At 40.6% G+C, this 19268-nt stretch overlaps 3 protein-coding genes across 3 annotated transcripts in view; 2 read left to right on the forward strand and 1 right to left on the reverse strand.

The window, feature by feature from the left end:
• Rab9a (RAB9A, member RAS oncogene family) overlaps window positions 1-1814 on the forward strand; it is a 23871-nt gene extending 22057 nt beyond the window's left edge. The window contains exon 3 of the mRNA XM_052170065.1: window positions 348-1814. Within this exon, the coding sequence (XP_052026025.1) occupies window positions 379-984 (606 nt within the window). The 5' untranslated portion in view covers window positions 348-378 and the 3' untranslated portion in view covers window positions 985-1814. The remainder of the gene's footprint in view (window positions 1-347) is intronic.
• A 2304-nt stretch (window positions 1815-4118) lies between these two features.
• Trappc2 (trafficking protein particle complex subunit 2) lies at window positions 4119-17327 on the reverse strand. The gene is made up of 6 exons (XM_052170066.1): window positions 17218-17327; window positions 13256-13326; window positions 11327-11438; window positions 8741-8889; window positions 7951-8032; window positions 4119-6388 (listed from the first exon to the last, which is right to left on the reverse strand). Exons 3-6 carry the CDS (start codon window positions 11417-11419, stop codon window positions 6290-6292), a joined length of 423 nt encoding a protein of 140 aa, XP_052026026.1. The 5' UTR covers window positions 11420-11438; window positions 13256-13326; window positions 17218-17327; the 3' UTR covers window positions 4119-6289.
• A 70-nt stretch (window positions 17328-17397) lies between these two features.
• The window catches only part of Ofd1 (OFD1 centriole and centriolar satellite protein), a 39465-nt gene continuing 37594 nt past the window's right edge, over window positions 17398-19268 (forward strand). The window contains exons 1-2 of the mRNA XM_052170064.1: window positions 17398-17759; window positions 17947-18042. Of these exons, the coding sequence (XP_052026024.1) occupies window positions 17751-17759; window positions 17947-18042 (105 nt within the window). The 5' untranslated portion in view covers window positions 17398-17750. The remainder of the gene's footprint in view (window positions 17760-17946; window positions 18043-19268) is intronic.

Consider the following 19268-nt stretch of genomic DNA (forward strand, 5'->3'; position numbering starts at 1 on the left):
AGAGAGAGAGAGAGAGAGAGAGAGAGAGGCAGAGGGCTTGTGCTAGCTGGCTCACATGCATGCATGGGCACATGTTTGGTAAAAGTTGGGGCTGCCCAAATGAGTCTTTGAAGAAGAATATGTTCTTCTATATGAAATAGAACATATTCTTTTTCGTATATGTTAAACATATTGTTGGTTTCACTGATTTGAGCAATTCAAACTTCTCATTATTTAGGTAGTCCCTTTGCAAAGTGGAATCAGAGCTCTATGTATTTTCATTTTACTTAAATACTGACTTTATTAGAATTGTGTGGATAGCACCAGTATAACAGCGCGTAATTGTACCTTTTTATTTTTATTTACAGGATTCTGAAATCAAAACTTATACTATTAATAATGGCAGGAAAGTCGTCTCTTTTTAAAATAATTCTTCTTGGAGATGGTGGAGTTGGCAAGAGTTCTCTTATGAACAGATATGTAACCAATAAATTTGATTCCCAGCTCTTCCACACAATAGGTGTGGAATTTCTAAATAAAGATCTGGAGGTGGATGGACATTTTGTTACCATGCAGATTTGGGACACAGCTGGTCAAGAAAGATTCCGAAGCCTGAGGACACCATTTTACCGAGGTTCTGACTGTTGCCTGCTTACATTTAGTGTTGATGATTCGCAAAGCTTCCAGAATTTGAGCAACTGGAAGAAGGAGTTCATATATTATGCAGATGTGAAAGAGCCTGAAAGCTTTCCCTTTGTGATTTTGGGCAATAAGACTGACATAAAAGAACGGCAGGTGTCTGCAGAAGAAGCCCAAGCCTGGTGCAAGGACAACGGCGACTATCCTTACTTTGAAACGAGCGCAAAAGATTCCACCAATGTTGCTGCTGCTTTTGAGGAGGCAGTTCGAAGAATTCTGGCTACAGAAGATAGGTCAGAGCACCTGATTCAGACAGACACAGTCAATCTGCACCGAAAGCCCAAGCCAAACTCGTCTTGCTGTTGATAGCATTAAAGGGATAGTTGATGCATTCTAACCAACACACACACACACACACACACACACACACACACACACACGGGTGGAGAACAAAATTAGTATGCAGAACATTTCATCTACTAATAAAATTCAATTAACGCATATTGTTGTCTCATTAGTCGGTGGGAGAAGGGACACTCTGGAGGAATCTATTTACTCAGTAATGGCACGTTACATTTATAAATTGTAATGGTTGTCTAATGTTTCTTTAAATTAAAACATTAGTGCTAATAAGATGACCAAGAACTGACTTAATTGTAATTCAGATAAAAACCTTGACTATTCTAGAAGTATACTTAGATTGTTTTGCCCCACAAGAAAATGGAGAATTACTTTTATATGTGTATATTTTTATGTAATTAGCATTCTATTCTTGGTCCAGAAAGTAAATTCCTACAGCAATACTATTAAAGATTAAAATCTAATGCATTTCTTTATGTTGCAATGCTTTTTGATTTGATTACCTCATCTCTTTAAGATGATTTAACTTTTCGTATTATTCATTCTACATATTAGAATATACCTCAATTGTGTGGCACATATATTTCCCCCTTTCCAACAAAGGAGCTAGCTATATGGATTTTCATTTACTTCCCTTAAAAAAAGACTGAATCTCATACATTCCAGGTTGACTTAGAGGTCTTACCAACCTCCCCATCTCCCAAGTAAGGGATTCCAGGCATGAGCCTGTGCTGTCATGTCTAATGCATGGTGGGTGAGCTGTATCTTCAGGGCAGCACTGTACTTTCTGAGAGGGTAATAAAGACACCTGTACTCACACAGGTATTTCCATAGTATCTTCTCTATCACTATTCGGTGATTTGTTCTTTATTTGTTTTTTATTTTAAAAAGACAACTTTCAGCAGTGATCTTTTAGGGTTGTTAGTGCTATGGTAGAATACCATGATGAAAAAGCACCTTGAGGAGGAAAGGGTTTATTTGGTTTACACTTTGACATCACTGTTTATCATCAAAGGCAATCAGGACAGGAACTCTTAAGGAAGGAATCAGAAGGCAAGAGCTGATGCAGAGGCTATGGAGAAGTGCTGTTTACTGGCTTGTTCAACCTGTTTTGGTATAGAACCCACCTACAGTGGGCTGAGCCCTTCCACACCCTAGAGGCCTGCCTAATCATAATGAGGCATTTTCTCAAGTGAGGTTCACTCCTCATAGATTGTCTCATGGGTTGATTTTCTTTGTGGTGTAACAACAGACCTGTAAACAGGTATGTATATGGATATATTGGGTACAGCTCTCATCCATCTGAGGAAATAAAACCATTTATAGGTTAAGAAAGACACCCTAGGGAAGAAGCCCCTGGGCTGAAAAGGTTTTAGAGTAGGGGGTGGAATACAAAGGAGCCCCAGGTATTGAGTGAGCCTAGCTGCTAGCAGCCACTTTGATATACCAATAGGAAGTACAGCCATTCTAAGTTGCTTTGGGACCTGACACTAGTGTTCAGCTTGCGTTTTCTACTCAAAACAGAACAGAATCCCTTGTCCAGGGAGTGGTGCCGCCTACAGTGGGTGGGCCTATAGTGGGTGGGCCTTCACCTTCCCTAACTTATCTGTTGAGACTCCCCATATGATTTTAGATTGTGACCAGTCGGTAGCACCACAAGTTTTGGAAGTTAAGGTTTCAACACGAATTTTAGGGGGACATAACTCAGCCTATATGTATGTTTAAGCCTTTACTATGGACACATATGCATATATATATACTAGAGAAACTTAACCAGTGGCTCCCCCCACACCCCTAAGGAAAAACAGATCCTCAGGGAGAGGTGGGGTCCTGTGAGCCCCTCCATAATGGAAAGACAACAGATCAGTCTTGTGAGGTAATCACAGCAGATGAGTTTGCCAGCGCAGTGTCCATGCTGCATTTTTATTTGTAGATTGAATGTCTTAGTATCTTAGCTTTTTTTGTTTAATGAGACAGCGTCTCTTGTAGCTGAGGCTGGCATTAAAGTCTTGACCTTCCCCGGTGTAGGGATCCAAGCGTGCTCAATCCCACCCACATTTGGCATTTTAAATAAAAAAAAAATACCTTTATAACTTGCAGTTTACTATTGAAGGATTATACTAGTTGGTTTTTTCAAAGTTGGCTTTCAAAGGTTAGCGCTGGGCATTCAGCTGTGATCAAAAGTTTTTTTTCTGTGGGGAAAGGAAATGCCTAGCTTCACAGGGTGCTGAAGGAATACCGTGAATACTGTCTAACCAATCACATGCTACCAACTGCATAAACCACGAGGAAGAGGAACAAAACCTTAGTGATAGCCTTGGCCATTAAACCAGATAAGAGGATTTTCTTGTGTTTGAGGAAAGCCAGAGGTGCTGATATTACCTAGACAAAGATGGACAATACAAAAAGCCAGAATAGGAAATGAAGCAGGTGATGTGCTGGTGGAAGCAGTGACATGTAGTTGTCTAGGGAGAAAGCAGATAAGTGGGAGGAACTGTGTTAGGCTTCACTGCTCCTAAGGAGTCTGTCAGTGGAGTCACCAGATAGTGTCTGTCTTTCATTACAGTAGTCATGTCATATCTAGCTAAGGTTAAATTGTGTACTCACAGAGCCTTCTGACTTAGTTCCATTTTAAGAGGCATATTACTGAACTTGCAAACAAAGATGCATTTGGCCACTCAATATAAATATTTCTGCTCTTCTATCCTTCTGAGAAACTTCCTAGTTAAAATAAAATATCCCAGATGCTCCTTTTCTTTAAACTACTTCACAATTGTACATTAACTTCACATTCATGTAATGATGCCAGGATGGCAAGTCCTCTCCAATGGCAGTAGAGTTAAGTAGGAAAAAATGGACCAATAGAAGTTCCTAGTGAAATGGTGATTTCTGGGATGCTGTGGACTGTCAACTAGGAAGTATGGGTGTCTTAAAAAATAAAAGCAGACTGGAGAGATGGCTCAGCAGTTTAAGAGCACTGACTGCTCTTCCAGAGGTCCTGAGTTCAATTCCCAGAAACCACTTGGTGGCTCACAACCATCTGTAATGAGATACAATGTCCTCTTCTGGCATGCAGGTGCTCATGCAGATACAGCACACATAACTTAAGTAAATCTTAAAGAAAAACAAAACTGGCTGGATGATGGTGGAGTATGCCTTTAATGTAGAAACAAGCAGTTCTCTGAGTTCAAGGCCAGTCTGGTCTACAGCATGAGTTTCAAGGCACAGAAACCCTGTGTTTGCTCAGCGGGTAAAGGCCTTATATGCCTGACTACCTCCAAGGTCAATCCCTGAAACCAATACCAATGTACCAATTTACATTGTCTTCTGACCACATGCATGACATGGCACATACACCCCCCTCCAAACTTCATACACACATCAATTAATAAATAGAACTTTAACAAGCCGCAGGGGGAGACAGAGTAAAGACTTAATACCAGCAACATATTAGAAATACACCAGAAACAGGGATGCTGAGTAAGGTATCCTAGAAATGTCCAGTTACAGAAAGGACACAACCAGGTTTATGTAATTTTTATCTGGATCACCTTTAGAGTAAAAATGTATATTGTAAATTTAGTGCCAATATGAAATTTTACCTGTGTAGGACATCACCTATCAGCTCCAAACTTTGTCAGATGAACTTGCTTAACGCTTTCCCCTTACACAGGTTCTGGCTCCCATGCCTTTATTCCTGGAATGCTGCTTTCCTGTTTGAACACTCTGGGATCTCAGTCATTGCTGGAGTTCCCCTTGAGCTTCTGAAGGGCACACACAAAAATTAGTACTTAACTGTTGCAATATACTTACGAGGTGAATGGTCCTAGTTTCCATATTGCCCTCAAAAGCCTGAAGAAAAGGAAGGCTATTTGCAAGGTACCTCTTGTTCTCCAGTGCTAGAACCCAAGTCTTACCTGACTTCATGCTGTAATATGATGCTGCTACTGGTTAGGAATTGTAGCTCCTCCCTAGGTGTGAGTTACATACTCATTGTGGGTGAGACAAGTTTGGATCTTGCCTGTTAGCATTTTTCAAAGTACCAGATTCTTTTAAAAAAAGATTTATGGTTTTTAATAGTGTGTGTGTGTGTGTGTGTGTGTGTGTGTGTGTGTGTGTTGGTATGTGCCTGTAAATGCAGGTGCTCAAGGTCAGAGGCATTGGATCCCTCTAGAGGCACTCCCCTTAGGTGCTGTGAAACCAACTTGGGTCATCTGCAAGAACAAAAACATTCTTAACTGCTGAGTAACATCTCTCCAGCCTCAAGTCCTAGAATTTTACCTGAGTGCCTTTGTCAGATAGTAAGAGGTGATCTGTGATCAACATGTACCATATTAGTTTTCAGACCTCAGAAGTGAAATGGGATTTAAAAAGTATTGGTATTGGTCTGTATTTTAAAGTAGGCACTGAATTACCCCATTCTTGGATATAAATCTTTATTTAAGTAATAAAAAAAGAGTGATAACAACTTCACCAAAGAATACAAGAAAGTTTAGAAGTGCTTACTCAAAAGATAGAATGGAAAAAGGTTTTCCAGTGTGTACATGAGAATCTGTCTTGCTTTTCTATGCATATGACTACTGTGAAATCAAACCAACATTTCTAATACAAGAGGCCACATCTGCCACCTGTATATAGCCTAAAAAGGTTAAGTGCAAATGTCAGTGTAACCCAGGCTTTTATTAGTAATACCAAATCCGTATTATAACATTTTTTCAAGTACAGATATTAATAAGTTTAAATAAACCATCAGTTTACTAAGAGAAAGGAAACACTAGATTCTAAGAGGCAGCATATTTTGCCATGGCCTGTAACTGGTCGAGCATCCATACATAGGGCTAGGGGTTTAGTTACAGCAGTGTGATAGTCTTAGCCTCTGGCAGAGGTAGGCAAGCATGTAACACCTGGCATGGGCTTTCTGCTTCAGCTTCTTGGTCCTGCAGTGTATTATGCATTTTAAAAGAACAGCTCTTAAATGTATAAATAACACATTTCATTCATATCTCCAGAACTTTTCAGTCTTAAATCAATCTAACAAATATTAACTACGACATATGCTTTTGAATTAATAAATTAAAGTTATATTAGGAAAGACAAAAGTTTTCTCAAGCTTTTAAATAAAAATGTTCAAAATTACTTGTAAGGAGCTGTTTGTAAATATCATGGTTCACAAGCAAATATTAATGTGGATAATCAACATGAAAACAAATTTTAAGGGACATGTTTTCCAGGTTATTTCAGATAACTTACAGAACACACATTCCTGAGTATATCCTACAATGATACAGTTTATTTCAAAGTTTTTCTCCATTTAGCTTAAAAGGTGTTTCTTCCCAAGAAACTGAACTTTTCTGTCAAATGCACTTGATCGAATAGGAGAATTGGGTTCGTAAAATGGATTCATCGCAAACTAGGAAAAAAAAAAGGTTATTAGTGAGCCTATTAAAGGGAAGTGGCTGATAAATCACAGGTTACTAAAGGGAATTTACACCTTCAAAGTTAGCAAAGACAAGAGTCTTTGAGTCCCATTTTTAATTTTCACTGAAAGGTGCTCCATTGCTCTTTTTTTGTTTTAAACGAAGCAGAACTGGATTTCAAAAAGGAATTTATAGAGTGTAATCATGAGAAAGAGACCGCCAGGAAGTAAGGCATATCTAGGGCATCTGTGTGAGCTTCTCAAAGGATGCTCATTGTGACACTGTAACATCTTAGCCAGGTGTAGTTGCATACCCTTGCAATTTCTGAACTTGGAAGCTGCAGGGGGGTCAGAAATTCAAACCTAGCGTTAGCTTCTGAGTGAGTTCAAGACCAGGCTGGGCTACAGGAGACTATCTCAAAATATTAACAGGCCCAGTGCCTAAAGCCAACTTTACAAGCAGCCTTCCATCTCCAGGACCCACATAGTAGGAAAGAACTGATTCCCACAGACTGTCTTTTTGTTTTGTTTTGTTTTTGTATTTGCTTTTTTCGAGACAGGATTTCTCTGCTCCCTGGCTGTCCTGGAACTCACTTTGTAGACCAGGCTGGCCTCGAACTCAGAAATCTGCCTGCCTCTGCCTCCCAACTGCTGGGATTTAAGGTGTGCGCCACCACTGCCCAGCTTCCCCCAGCCAGTCTTAACTTCCTTCCAAGGGCATGTGATACATCTCCCGAGCCTCCCACCCTCACAAATAGACAAAACAACACACCATGAATTTTTAAAAAAATAAACAACAAGAACCGACATTTTTTTTTTCTGGGAGGCAGGTTCTCATTCTGTTCCCTAGCCTGGCCTTGAACTCTGTAACCTACCTAGCCTTAAACTTACAGTGGTCTCCAAAGTTTTGGATTCAGGTGTAAGCTGCCACACCTGTTTGTCTGATAGGGTCTTGTGCAGTCCAAAGCAGCCTCAAACTCACCATTTATCTGAGATCGGCTTTGCACTCCTGAATTTCCTATTCTACCTCCTGAGCTGGGATCATAGGAATTCTGTGCTCCAGTATTTTAGTTTTGAGAAGTCCCTGCAGCTAACCTCATGACAGTATGACTGATATGGCCTATATACATTAACATGGATCTTGAATCTACTTTGTATTCATTACAAATGGATTACTCTATATGACCCTTTGGTTTGTGTAAACAAATAGTAAATGTCAGTAAACAAACTGCTGCTGTTATTTCCACCCCCAACCCCTCCCCAAAGTCTTGTGTAGCTTGGCTGGCCTCGAACTCATGACCCTGCTAAGTGCTAGTGTTATAGACTTTGCCGCTGGACCCTATTGCTCTTTTAGTTTAGGGTTTTAATACTTTAGTATAAAGCTAAAACACATAAGTTCCTTAGCTAATATAAGGACTTTATAACATATGTGAGAAAACACTAAAAATGAAATTACTCATGATAAGAGAAACTGAATTTTAAACCTTAATTTGGGCTCTAGCTCCAGCCCTATCCATTTTAAAAATCAGATATTTTAATTTTAGGGTATACCATACCTTTATATACAAATCATAGACATCAGTAAAGAAGTTCTTTATTCCATCTTCTTGTCTCACATCATGAAGCATAATAAATCTCATATGTGAAGAGAATTAAGGCATAACCTTTACTAGAAATAAAGCATTTAAAGTAGCCATCTGGTAAGATATTCTTCAAATTTGTCACATGAACTGTATTTTGTGACAGAAAGCTGAATACATAAACTGGCTTAAAGTCAGCTTCACTTTCTCTTAAGGATAATGTAATATTTTAAAGTAAAATAGCTTTTGGTATGGTTCGGATACCCCGCCCCCCCAAATCCATTTATTTATTTATTTAAATGTATGTGAGTACACTGTCACTGTCCTCAGACACGCACTTCAAAGGGGGCATTAGATCCCATTACAGATGGTTGTGAGCCACCATGTGGTTACTGGAAATTGAACTCAGGACTTCAGAAAGAACAGTCAGTGCTCCTAACCACTGAGTCATCTCTCCAGCCCTTCCCTTCCCTTTTAAACCTCATGTTTTTTTTTAAATGCCTTATAAATGAAAAAATATTGTGTTAGCCTGAGTTTTTGAAGTTGTCGGAGGGCCAAGCCCATGGATGGCAGTACCATCCATAGGCAGGTGGGCCCACTATACAGTATTCCTCCATGGTCTCTACTTCAGTTTCTTCTTGAGATCCTGCCCAGACTTCCCTCAATAATGGACTTGGGAAGTATAAGCTAACCCTTTCCTCCCTGGAATTGGTTTTGGTCATAGTGTTTATAACAGCAACAGAAAGCAAACTACCATAAGGTAAGGATATGCCCTGCTGTGACAAATGCTGATACAAACCACTCATTAAATTTGTCCACAGTTTTTAAGTACATGTTGTTAGAAAGCCACATATTTTCATCCACAAGGTCAAGAGCAGCATGAGCTATAAACTGGTTCAGATGACGGTGATCATCCTAAATAACAAAATGAAGAAAGGTGAACATTTCTATAAGGCATTAGGACCACCAACAATTCATTCTGAAATTCTGTCAATTTGTATGTATTCTCTTGTTTTAGATATGGCCTTACTATGTAGCCAAGGATAGTCTTGAGCTCCTGACCCTGCCTCAGCCTCCAAGGAGCTAGGACTACAGGTGAAGACCAGCATGCCTGGCTTTCATTTTGTAAAGTCCATACATGTTTTTCTTAGGGGAAGACTCTTTGCATTTACTTCATGTACTAGTATCATAAGACATAAAAGATTATGGTTTTTTAAATAGTATTGCTATCACTCATAAGCAGGCACATCAATTAATAAATATCTTGAAGAAACTATTAAACATATTTCCAGTGCTGGTAGAAGGCAACTACTAACTTTCCACAACTATTTCCTCATATGACAAAAGACTACTACTTTTAATGGAGGAAATAAGGTAGATGCTACTTTCCAGAAGTTCCTATCTTATTAGAAGAAAAACACACAATGTGTGTGTAAGCAGATGTGGAGACCAAAATAGAAATCAAGGACAGAAACAAAGGGATGCCGTGCACATAGGCCTCAAGGCTGGAGGCAAAAGGGACAGCTAGGCTTCCTGAGCAGAAGCTGCACAGACAGTAGAGGTGGCACTTGTAAAGACCGATGATAGGGCTCTTGCAGAAGAGAGCTTACATGACTTTGGGACCTGGGGTGGGGAGGGAGGTCTTGCTCAGTCAAGCTGTGAGTTGTCATTTCTATTAACAGCAGAAACAATCCAGTCAGAACCATGAGTGTCCTCTTCATGGGCAAGATGGCCTAACTGAAAAGAAGGCAGGAATGATTCACTACAATATAGAGATCAAACTCACTACCTAGATGAAGACTTACTCCTGTTGAATTCTCTTTCTCAATGTGTTTTTCAAAAACTGCCTACTATCGGGAAGAGATATAGCAATGGTTCTCAAACTATGGGTGGCAACCCCTTTGGAAAAACCCTTTCACAGTGGTCAGCTAAGACCATCTGCATATCAGATATTATATTAGTAGCAAAATCATAGTTACAAAGTAGCAATGAAATAAGGTTATGGTTGTAGGGGGGTCACTACAACATGAGGAACTGTATTAAAGAGTCACAGCATTAGGAAGGTTGAGAACCATTGGTATATAGAGCCCTCAAAACTCATATGGTCCTCAGAATGTGGCCTTAGAAAGAGGGTCACTGAAGATGTGGTTAGTTGAGGTCATTCTGGAGTAGAGTGGGCCTCTAATCCAATGTACTTGCTGTCCTTAGAAAAAAGGTTTGCTGTGGTATGTGGTGGCTCATACCTGTAATCCCAGCACTAAGTTTGAGGACAGAAAATATCCATGAACTAGAGGCCATCCTGGGTCACCTAGTGAACTCCAGCAGAGTCAGGGATACAAAGTGAAACTCTGACATTCTCAACAAAAAAATTAAATGGTAGATCTGGACACATGCACACAAGGAGAATGCTACCAGAATACAGGCACTAAGTTGCTACAAGCCAAGAGAACTACCTTCCATCTGAGTGAGGCCTTGTCAATTTCACACATTTGCTCCCAAAACTACTACAGTGTAATTTTGTTTTAAGCCACACAAGTTTTGATACTTTGTTATGACAGCCACAAGAAACTAGCATAACCTTCTTAGGGGGACTTTGTTCCCAGAATGAGGCTGGTGGAAGATCACCAGTTGCCCAGGAACCCTTACACAGATAAAGTATGTTTGGTTCCCTAATGCTGCCATGCCATTCAGAGGATTCTTTGAGTCCTTAGAGAAATGGATATATGCTGTGTCCATCTCTCAGCAGTGTTTCCTTCCTATACACTGATGATAACTCTTGAGGGATTTGGCACATACTATGGAGATGCTTTAAGGTGAGTGGTAGCCAGAGAAAGAACTAAGACCAAGACAAGTTAGATAACAAGAAAGCATTACCTCTGCTGTTGCTTTTAGAATTTCCTGAATGGCCTGGCTGCCAGTAAGATAGAGACAATTTAAGCAATGCTGGAAAAGCCACAGAAATGAAGTGCTATAGTCCCAATGACAGCAGGACAACAGGGAGTAAGGTTCTTTTCAGTCCTCAGGTGTAAACTGATCTGTGTCTGCTCTGGTAAATCATATGTTTTGCTGTAGCACAACATGGACTACCGTGACATTCTGACAGCAGAAACTGTCCCAGGTCCATGACAGGTAGGCTATACTTCCATGTGCTTAAGAAGCCTTTCGTAGTTGCTGAAGTTCCTTCCCTACCTGTTCTCTATCAGTCTATGGAGCTCCAGAGAAAATCTAATTTAACTGCTGCTATATCTCAGTTGTTTTATTTATTCTCATATATTTCATTTCTAAAACACTATTATGACAGACCATTACAAATGACATAAAAAGTCTTATTAACTTAAGGTTGCATACATACTTTGGATTCTGCTTTCCCGGGTGGCAAAAATTCCATTTCAAAAACTGGATTATCATGGTGACCAACAATTACAAAGTAGAAACTTCCAGACATTGTCTTCAATATATAGCTCCTAATTAAATTAAATGAAAAAAACATATACTTTTAATCAATACTGAGACCCAAAATGATTAACATGAAGTACAGAATTCTAGTTTTCCTATTTAAATTTGACAATATGGTCTGCTTTCTGGTATACTATCATAGGCAAATGACTTTTGGACTCTAAACATCTGTGATATATCCTTTAGAACCCAATGTACTATACCTCTGAAGGAAACTGGAAAACCTGTAGTTTATCAAAACGATGTTATTTTCATGATTGAATTTTTTCATATTTATTGTATGTATGTGAGTACACTGTTGCTCTCTTCAGACAGATTATAGAAGAGATTCTATATTATATAGCAGTGGTTCTCAAACTATGGGTGGCAACCCCTTTGGAAAAAACCCTTTCACAGTGGTCAGCTAAGACCATCTGCATATCAGATATTTATATTAGTAGCAAAATCATAGTTACAAAGTAGCAATGAAATAAGGTTATGGTGGGGGGGGGCGGTCACCACAACATGAGGAACTGTATTAAAGTGTCACAGCATTAGGAAGGTTGACCAGAAGAGGTCACCAGAGGTGTACCAGGAAGGTACACCAGAAGAGGGTATCAGATGGTTATGAGCCACCATGTGGTTGCTGGAAATTGAACTATACCTCTGAAATTGAACTCAGGATTTCTGGAAGAGCAGTCAGTGCTCTTAACCACTGAGCCATCTCTCCAGCCCCTCATGATCGAAAATTTAAAAATTTAGAAATTTAGCTCAAGGATCCCTGTATCTGATGGGGTATGTTGGGCTTAAGTTGGACTATACCGCTTAGTGTTCACATTAACACCTAGAAAGAATAGAGGTTGTTGGTTAAAATGTAGAAAAGGCAAAGGACTTAATTAGCATGTCTTAGAAATGTTCAGGCGATGCCCTTCAAAAGACTCTAAAAGCCAGCTATACCACAAACCATTTTTACACAAGAAAGACAATGCAATAATATTTGTCCACAGATTATACAGTGTCTTCTTTCTATCAGAAGGATGTATGCTATAAATTTAGGTCTCTGAAAATACAAAGGCCTATGATATGTCTCTTCATACACTAATTTATTATAAAGGTTTGCCAGGCATAATAGACAAGCCTTTAATCCTAGCATTTGGAAAACAGAGGCAGGTGGATTTCTATGACTTCCAGGCCAGCATGGTCTATATAGCAAGTTCTGAGGCAGCCATAGATATATAATAGAGACTGTCTCAAAATAAAAACAAACGAAAACAAAACTAAGAGATATTGGGGTAAGGTTGGCAGAAACTAAGTATTCCATGGATTTACATTTTAAAAAAGCGCATTTATTGTGTATATGTTGGGTGAGTGAGTATGTGCATATGCATGCACCACCAAGATCAGTTATCTCTCTTTTCCATGTGAGTCCCAGGGATCAAACTCAGGTTGTCAGGCTTGGTGGCAACCTCTGATTGCACCAGCCCTATTCCATGGGTTTCAACAGAAATTATCAGAAAGCTGGTTGGTAGACGGGGTGGATTTTAGTGTGCATATACAAGGGCTTTGGATTTAGACAAAGCCAGGTTCTGAGTCTTACTTGGAATGTGACCATAGGTACTAGTTCAATCACCCTGTCTGTTTCCTCATCTACACAACAGTGGTAACACTGGAGCTACTTTAGTGATGTGTAGGATGATTACTATATAACCTAGGTAAAGCATGGGAATTTAACATGGAAGAATACATGACACGACTACTGACTCCTCAATATGGTATGGGAATCTAGGCAACTGCAGTGTCTAGTTAGTCTCCTAGACATCTGAGGCCATGAAAGACCACAACTTACCAAGCCCCTCTATGTCATATGCTGATTGACAGAAAAATCGATGAATTCCAAAAAAATCTGGAATGTGTTCCCTAATGAAGAAAAGCAAAGTGAAGTTAGCATGTTTCAAAATGGAAGTCTATAATTGTGGAAGACAAACTTGAGACAATGGAGTATTTAGAACATTATCTGGGACAGGAGTCCTCACTTGCAGATTGCAGGCCAAAACTTACCATCATGCACTGTACTACTATCATCTAAAAACTGCTTTCTTCCTTCAATGGAAGAGCTGAGCATTGACAACAGAGACAATAGAGCCCTAAAGTATTTACCATTTAGTCCTTTCCAGAAAAAGCTGTTAGTTTTAGGACAAAGACAAAAAAAGGATCCAATACTAACAGTGGATAACAAAGATACTCAGTAATGATAAAAAAACTGGGCAAGGCTAGGGGAGCCTTTGCAGTAGTCACAGAGTTAAGAAAAGGAAAGAGAACTTGAAGTTTCTCTTCTAGTTCTTGCTAGAACAGGCTACAGGGCTGCAGTATGCTAAAGGAAGGATTTACTTTGTTTGGCACAAATAGTTTTAAGCCACAACCACATAGGAGGGAACCCCCAGACAGCAGAAGGAAATGCATGCACAAAAAGATAACCCACATCATGCCAGGCAGTTCATTTATGGGATGTGCGAATAGTAAGGAAGTGTTGTGTCTAAGGATAGCATGAAATAGAATAGGAACTGAAAGGCAGACATAGAAGGGTTCTCTTACAAGGTACCCAACTGGGCAGTGAGACAGAGCTTCTTTCCCTTAGTACTTTCTAACTGCACAAACACTGGCTTTCCCAGGCCATCTTCATCCATGGAGAATACGCGTCACATAGTCACTGAGACCTACGTTGGTCATCCCCATTTCTTTACTGCCCTCGTTACTCCCTCTTTACAGATACCCTCTCTCAAACAGTCCCCACTTCTTTTATTTGCAAATGTTTTTCAACCTAGATCTCATATGTAAAGACTTAGCTACTATTCTCAGTCTTACCTCATGCTGGGTACTGGGCAAAGGTGACACACACTTTTTTTTTTTTTTTTTTTTTTTTGGATTTGGTTTTTTGGAGACAGGGTTTCTCTGTATAGCCCTGGCTGTCCTGGAACTCACTGTGTAGACCAGGCTGGCCTTGAACTAAGAAATTCACCTGCCTCTGCCTCTGCCTCCCAGAGTGCTGGGATTATAGGTGTGCGCCACCACTGCTCGGTGACACACACTTTTGTTGTCCATGATAATGAACTTTCTGCCAAGATAGAAATACTCTATAACCATACTATCTAATATAGAAGCCACAAAGCATCTGAAATGTGGCTAGGATAATTGCAGAACTGAAATTTTAATTTATTAGTTTGAATATAAGTATCTGCATAGAGCTAGCACTTCTAATACAGAACAGCTCAACTCTATATCACCTATTCTAAAGTCTAAAAAACTTCTGCACCTTTTCTATCCATAAAATAAGTACTACTATTTAGAATTTCAACATATAAAACAATGAGAGCTGTCTCATAGTGAGTTCCAGAATAGCCTGAACTAGAGTGAAACCCTGTCTCAAAACGAGAACTCACAAACAAGTAAACACAAGTAACTTCTGTGGTTAAAAGTGACTGTGTTGACCAATGTATGTGTTTGCTCATTTTCTTCAATGCCGTAGAGATCCTTGAAGCATCTCTACAGGGCTAGGTTGACGAGATGGACACACACAATTTGTGAGTAGGTTATACTGGGGCATGGGAGAAAAAGGATAATCCGGGATGGTTTGAAAATGTCTAGCTGGAGGCTGGAGAGATGGCTCAGCGGTTAAGAGTACCGACTGCTCTTCCAAAGGTCCCGAGTTCAAATCCCAGAAACCACATGGTGGCTCACAACCATCCATAACAAGATCTGACTCCTTCTTCTGGAGTGTCTGAAGATAGCTACAGTGTATTTACATATATTAAATAAATCTTAAAAAAAACCCAAAATGTCTAGCTCAGGTAAACCTATCTTTCTAGAGCTGTCCATATCTTAATCTCTACAACTTTTGAATGTTACAGCCCCTATAGACAGAATAGGTGCTTATTAGCTGACCCCCCAAATACGCAGATTAAACCAGATATGCAATCCTAGCACCGAGGACGCAGGACAGGCATATTCTAAGCTCAAAGCCAGCCAGGCTCCACGAAAGGGGCAAAATTAAAAGAGAACTTAAGTGTACAAAATATGTAAGGAAAGCAAACGCCTCTGTAGGTTGCTACTATTAGGAAAAGAAGGGCTTCCAGCACTGGACATATACCAAAATAACAAAAGATGCAAATCTGCTTAATTTCCATTTTTCCTGTTATATACAAAGCATGACTTCTTAGCATCGAGCCAGGTGGGGAAGGATGCAAATTTCAAGACTGCATATTACAAAAATTCCTAAACATTTCAATTCAAAAAGTCTTCAAGTCCTGGCCAATTATATAGCTTGGATCAACAACTCTACATCTACTGTTAAGTGACATTAAAGAAATCAGAGGCACAGAAAGGTTCTATATGCTAAGAGATAGGTAATATTATTCTGATATTCAGAAACAGATAAAAGGATATCTCCTTGTCTATGACTGGGTACATTCAGGAGACTAAAACACCAACCTAAATAGGTGTTACTTAGAAATCTGCCTGCTTCTGCCTCCCAGAGTGCTGGGATTACAGGCGTGCACCACCACCACCCGGCTAAACACCTAAATCTAAAAGTACAAAACAAACAACCAAAAACTGAGTAAGACAGTGTCGAAACAAGGTGTGGAAAGTGCTGCTGTTATCCCCATTACATCACCCATGGAAATATTCAGTTCTGGGAATCATAGTTTCAAATGATGGATACCTTTAACCAGTGCGTTGGGGGAGGGTGGACCAATGGTCTGGAAACAAAACAAGAGCAACTGAAGGGGCTGAGGGTGTTTTAAGCTAAGTGGGAGGAAGTGTTTTGTGGTGGATAAGTGTTCAGTATATTCTTGAAATACAATGTATAGTAGAAAAGGGATTTGACTAGGGATAGTATGGGGTTTCTTATGAGCAAAATCTACTTAGCTGCTATGGCTGTCAGGAGTTGGTGCTGAGAAAAGGTGTGGTCGGCAGTGAATGGCTATGATCAATTATTCATGTCTGGTATGGGTTTGTGGGAGTGCAGTACATATACAAGGTCAAGTACTTTTTAACTCTGGACTTGATAGATTTAGTCTAAACTGCTGTAAGTGCCAAACCCCGGGCTGACATCTGAAGTTACCAGAAAACTAAAATTCATATGGTGTGATGGTGGAAGGCTACCAGTGCAAGAGCGGGAGGATGAACTTAGAGATCCTTTCCATGTTAAACATTTTAGGTAGCAGGCAACCTAAACGCATGCTCCCCAGTTCAAAGCCGCCCATTTTTTGAGCAAATCTCTCTCCAGTCTCTATGGAGGAACCTTCAGACCCTTGCTCCTGACAGCTGTAATTCCCTTTGTCCCACAGAGCAGCAAACACAATGGGCGTTCGCTATAAAATTAAGCTCTGTGCTTCTCAAGGAGATGCGCTTTTCCCTCTTTGAGAGCTTCTGTCAAAAGTCTGGAGACGCGTGAGTGCGGGGTATGGTATATCCTGACATTAAACGGAAACAGACCAAGGATGCGGTCAACCTAAGATGCCCAGGAGTGCTTTCTCCAACAAACCGGCTGCGAAGGGCAAAGGCATTGCAGTGAAGATACACTGGGTTAACTGACCCGGAGCACTTCAGACCTCCGAGTGCGCCGAGGTCGTTTCCAAGTGGAAACAGGCTGTTAGCAGCAGGGAGAACGGTGATTAACCGGCCCCGGGGGCTGGGCCTGCTGTTCCGAGTCCGGGTTGGATAGAGATATCACGCAACACTTGAGACCTGGAATCCCCCGCGGACCCGGAGCGTCCGCCCCCTACCTCCCTACTTCCCTCCTAGGCTCACCTGTAGGGAGGAGCCGATAGTAGAATCACCCGCCTCGGGAACCTGCGCTCGCGCTCCGGAGCTTCAGCCTAGAAACCCAGAGTCACTCCCGCGAGATCTGAGGCCACGCTCTCGCGAGAAGTGACCGGGACTTCCGGTCTAAGCTCCCGCAGACGTCACAGCGGGCCAAAATTTGGCAGTTTCTCTAGGCCAGGACGACGTTGGGCCGGTTGAGCGGGCAGACGGCAGTGTAGCAATGAGCTATGGAGCTGTGAAAACTGTCTACTGAGCGGCCTCTACTGGCCCGTCGCTTGTGATTTCCGTCTTTATTCAGTCCAGAGTCCCTCCTAGGTCACACCCCCGCCCCCCTTCGTAACTGAGGGAGGAAGTGCGCGTGTTTGACGGAGTAATGGGCTGAAGGTTTAGCTGTCTTGTTCCTCCAGGTCCTCAGAGACAGGCTGGGCTCGGAGTTCAAAGGCTCTCTCCCCCTGCAGCCTGTCCCGGGTCAAGGAGTCCAACCGTGGAGGGACGAGCTCGGGAGTAAGCAGAGAACGATGGCTCAGGTAGTTCCACCTGCCACTTAACAGTTTTTTTTTTTTTTTTTTTTTTTTTTTTGGAAAGGACGTCTCTTTGTTTGATGTTCATTAAAGCTTCATTAAGCATCTTAGGGCTTCCGGTGAAGTCACTGGTCTGATTTCCAAAATTTAGGTCCCCTTTGCCACCAGGTAACTCATCATTTTCTCTTTTCAGTCCACCATTCCCAAGTGTGATGAGTTGAGTCAAGATGAACTGCGCAAAAAGCTATACCAGACGTTTAAGGATCGGGGTATACTGGACACGCTTAAGGTATCAGATTTAGACATGATTGTGTCGTTACTTCCCCAAGTGCAACCTTTACCAGCAGGTAGTTCCACATTTAAATTGATCCAGAGCTTGGCTTTCTAAAATACTGAAACATCGATTGTATTCGTGAGTTGCATTCTGAAAATGTTGAGTTTCAGTCGTCTTTTTAAAAGAGCATATAGTCGATTTATTGAACTGACATTAAGGTAGCACAAAACGTGTATAATGAACACAATGCCATAAAACTAAGCTGCTCTTACAAATCTTGTTCACAGTCTAGATTTGACCATGTAATAATGTATGCATATATTACCATGTAATACATGTAATGAGCAGGAGGGGGAGTATTGCGAGGAAATGACAGGACTGGAGAAGTAGTGGGAAGGTAAATGTGAGCACAGTACAGTGGTATACATGTCTGAGAACATCAGAATGAAGCCCAGTCTGTGTGACACTATCTAGAAAATACGAAGGTACTCCTTAACTGTGTAACAGTCTGAGAAATTGATTTTTTTAAAAACTATAATGAAATGGTACCAGCTGTATTGTTGCATGCCTTTAATCACAGCACTTGGGAAGCAGAGGCAGGCAGATCTCTTGTGAGTTGGAGGGGAGCTGGGCCAAATAGCCAGTTCCAGTCAGCCAAGACTTTGTGGTGATACCCTGTCTCACTAATAGTAAATACAAGTAAGATATTTTAGAGTGATTATTTTAGATGAATAGCAACTGTGTACTAGTACATCTTAAGTTTGGGTAACAGCAAGGGAGGGAGGTAGTTCAATGTGTTTCTTTGCAATGTATCTTTTAGAATATATTTTACATATAGAATTGGAAGTTAAGGAAAGGTGAGCCTGATTTCTCCTACTCTTAATTGTTTTATTAACATTATAAAAATATTTAAAACTTGTCTGGAAAATACAGAAAAGAGAAAAATCATACATTTTATAACTATAAAGTGCTGTAGGTGTGTATATCATTTTAAAATTTAGATTATATGAGGATCCTTTCCCTGTTTCCACAAGTTGCTTGAAACCCTTTTTTATGTTGCTGTCTTCAGACACTCCAGAAGAAGGAATCAGATTCCATTACTGATGGTTGTGAGCCACCATGTGGTTGCTGGGAATTGAACTCAGGACCTCTGGAAGAGTAGTCAGTGCTCTTAACTGCTGAGCCATCTCTCCAGCCCCAAAATCTGGTTCTGGTGGTGCAGGCCGGTAGGATTTGCTGAA

The sequence above is a fragment of the Apodemus sylvaticus genome, chromosome X, assembly GCF_947179515.1.
Source record: "Apodemus sylvaticus chromosome X, mApoSyl1.1, whole genome shotgun sequence".
NCBI lineage: Eukaryota > Metazoa > Chordata > Mammalia > Rodentia > Muridae > Apodemus > Apodemus sylvaticus.

What these genes read in the sequence shown, in the direction of transcription:
- Trappc2 (XM_052170066.1), bottom strand. Translation starts at nt 11,419, where the DNA reads ATGTCTGGAAGTTTCTACTTTGTAATTGTTGGTCACCATGATAATCCA. An exon ending in CCGGGAAAGCAGAATCCAAA is followed by an intron (nt 8,890 to 11,326) that starts GTATGTATGCAA and finishes TTTGTTATTTAG; the next exon opens with GATGATCACCGTCATCTGAA. An exon ending in TTTGTCACAGCAGGGCATAT is followed by an intron (nt 8,033 to 8,740) that starts CCTTACCTTATG and finishes CTCTTCACATAT; the next exon opens with GAGATTTATTATGCTTCATG.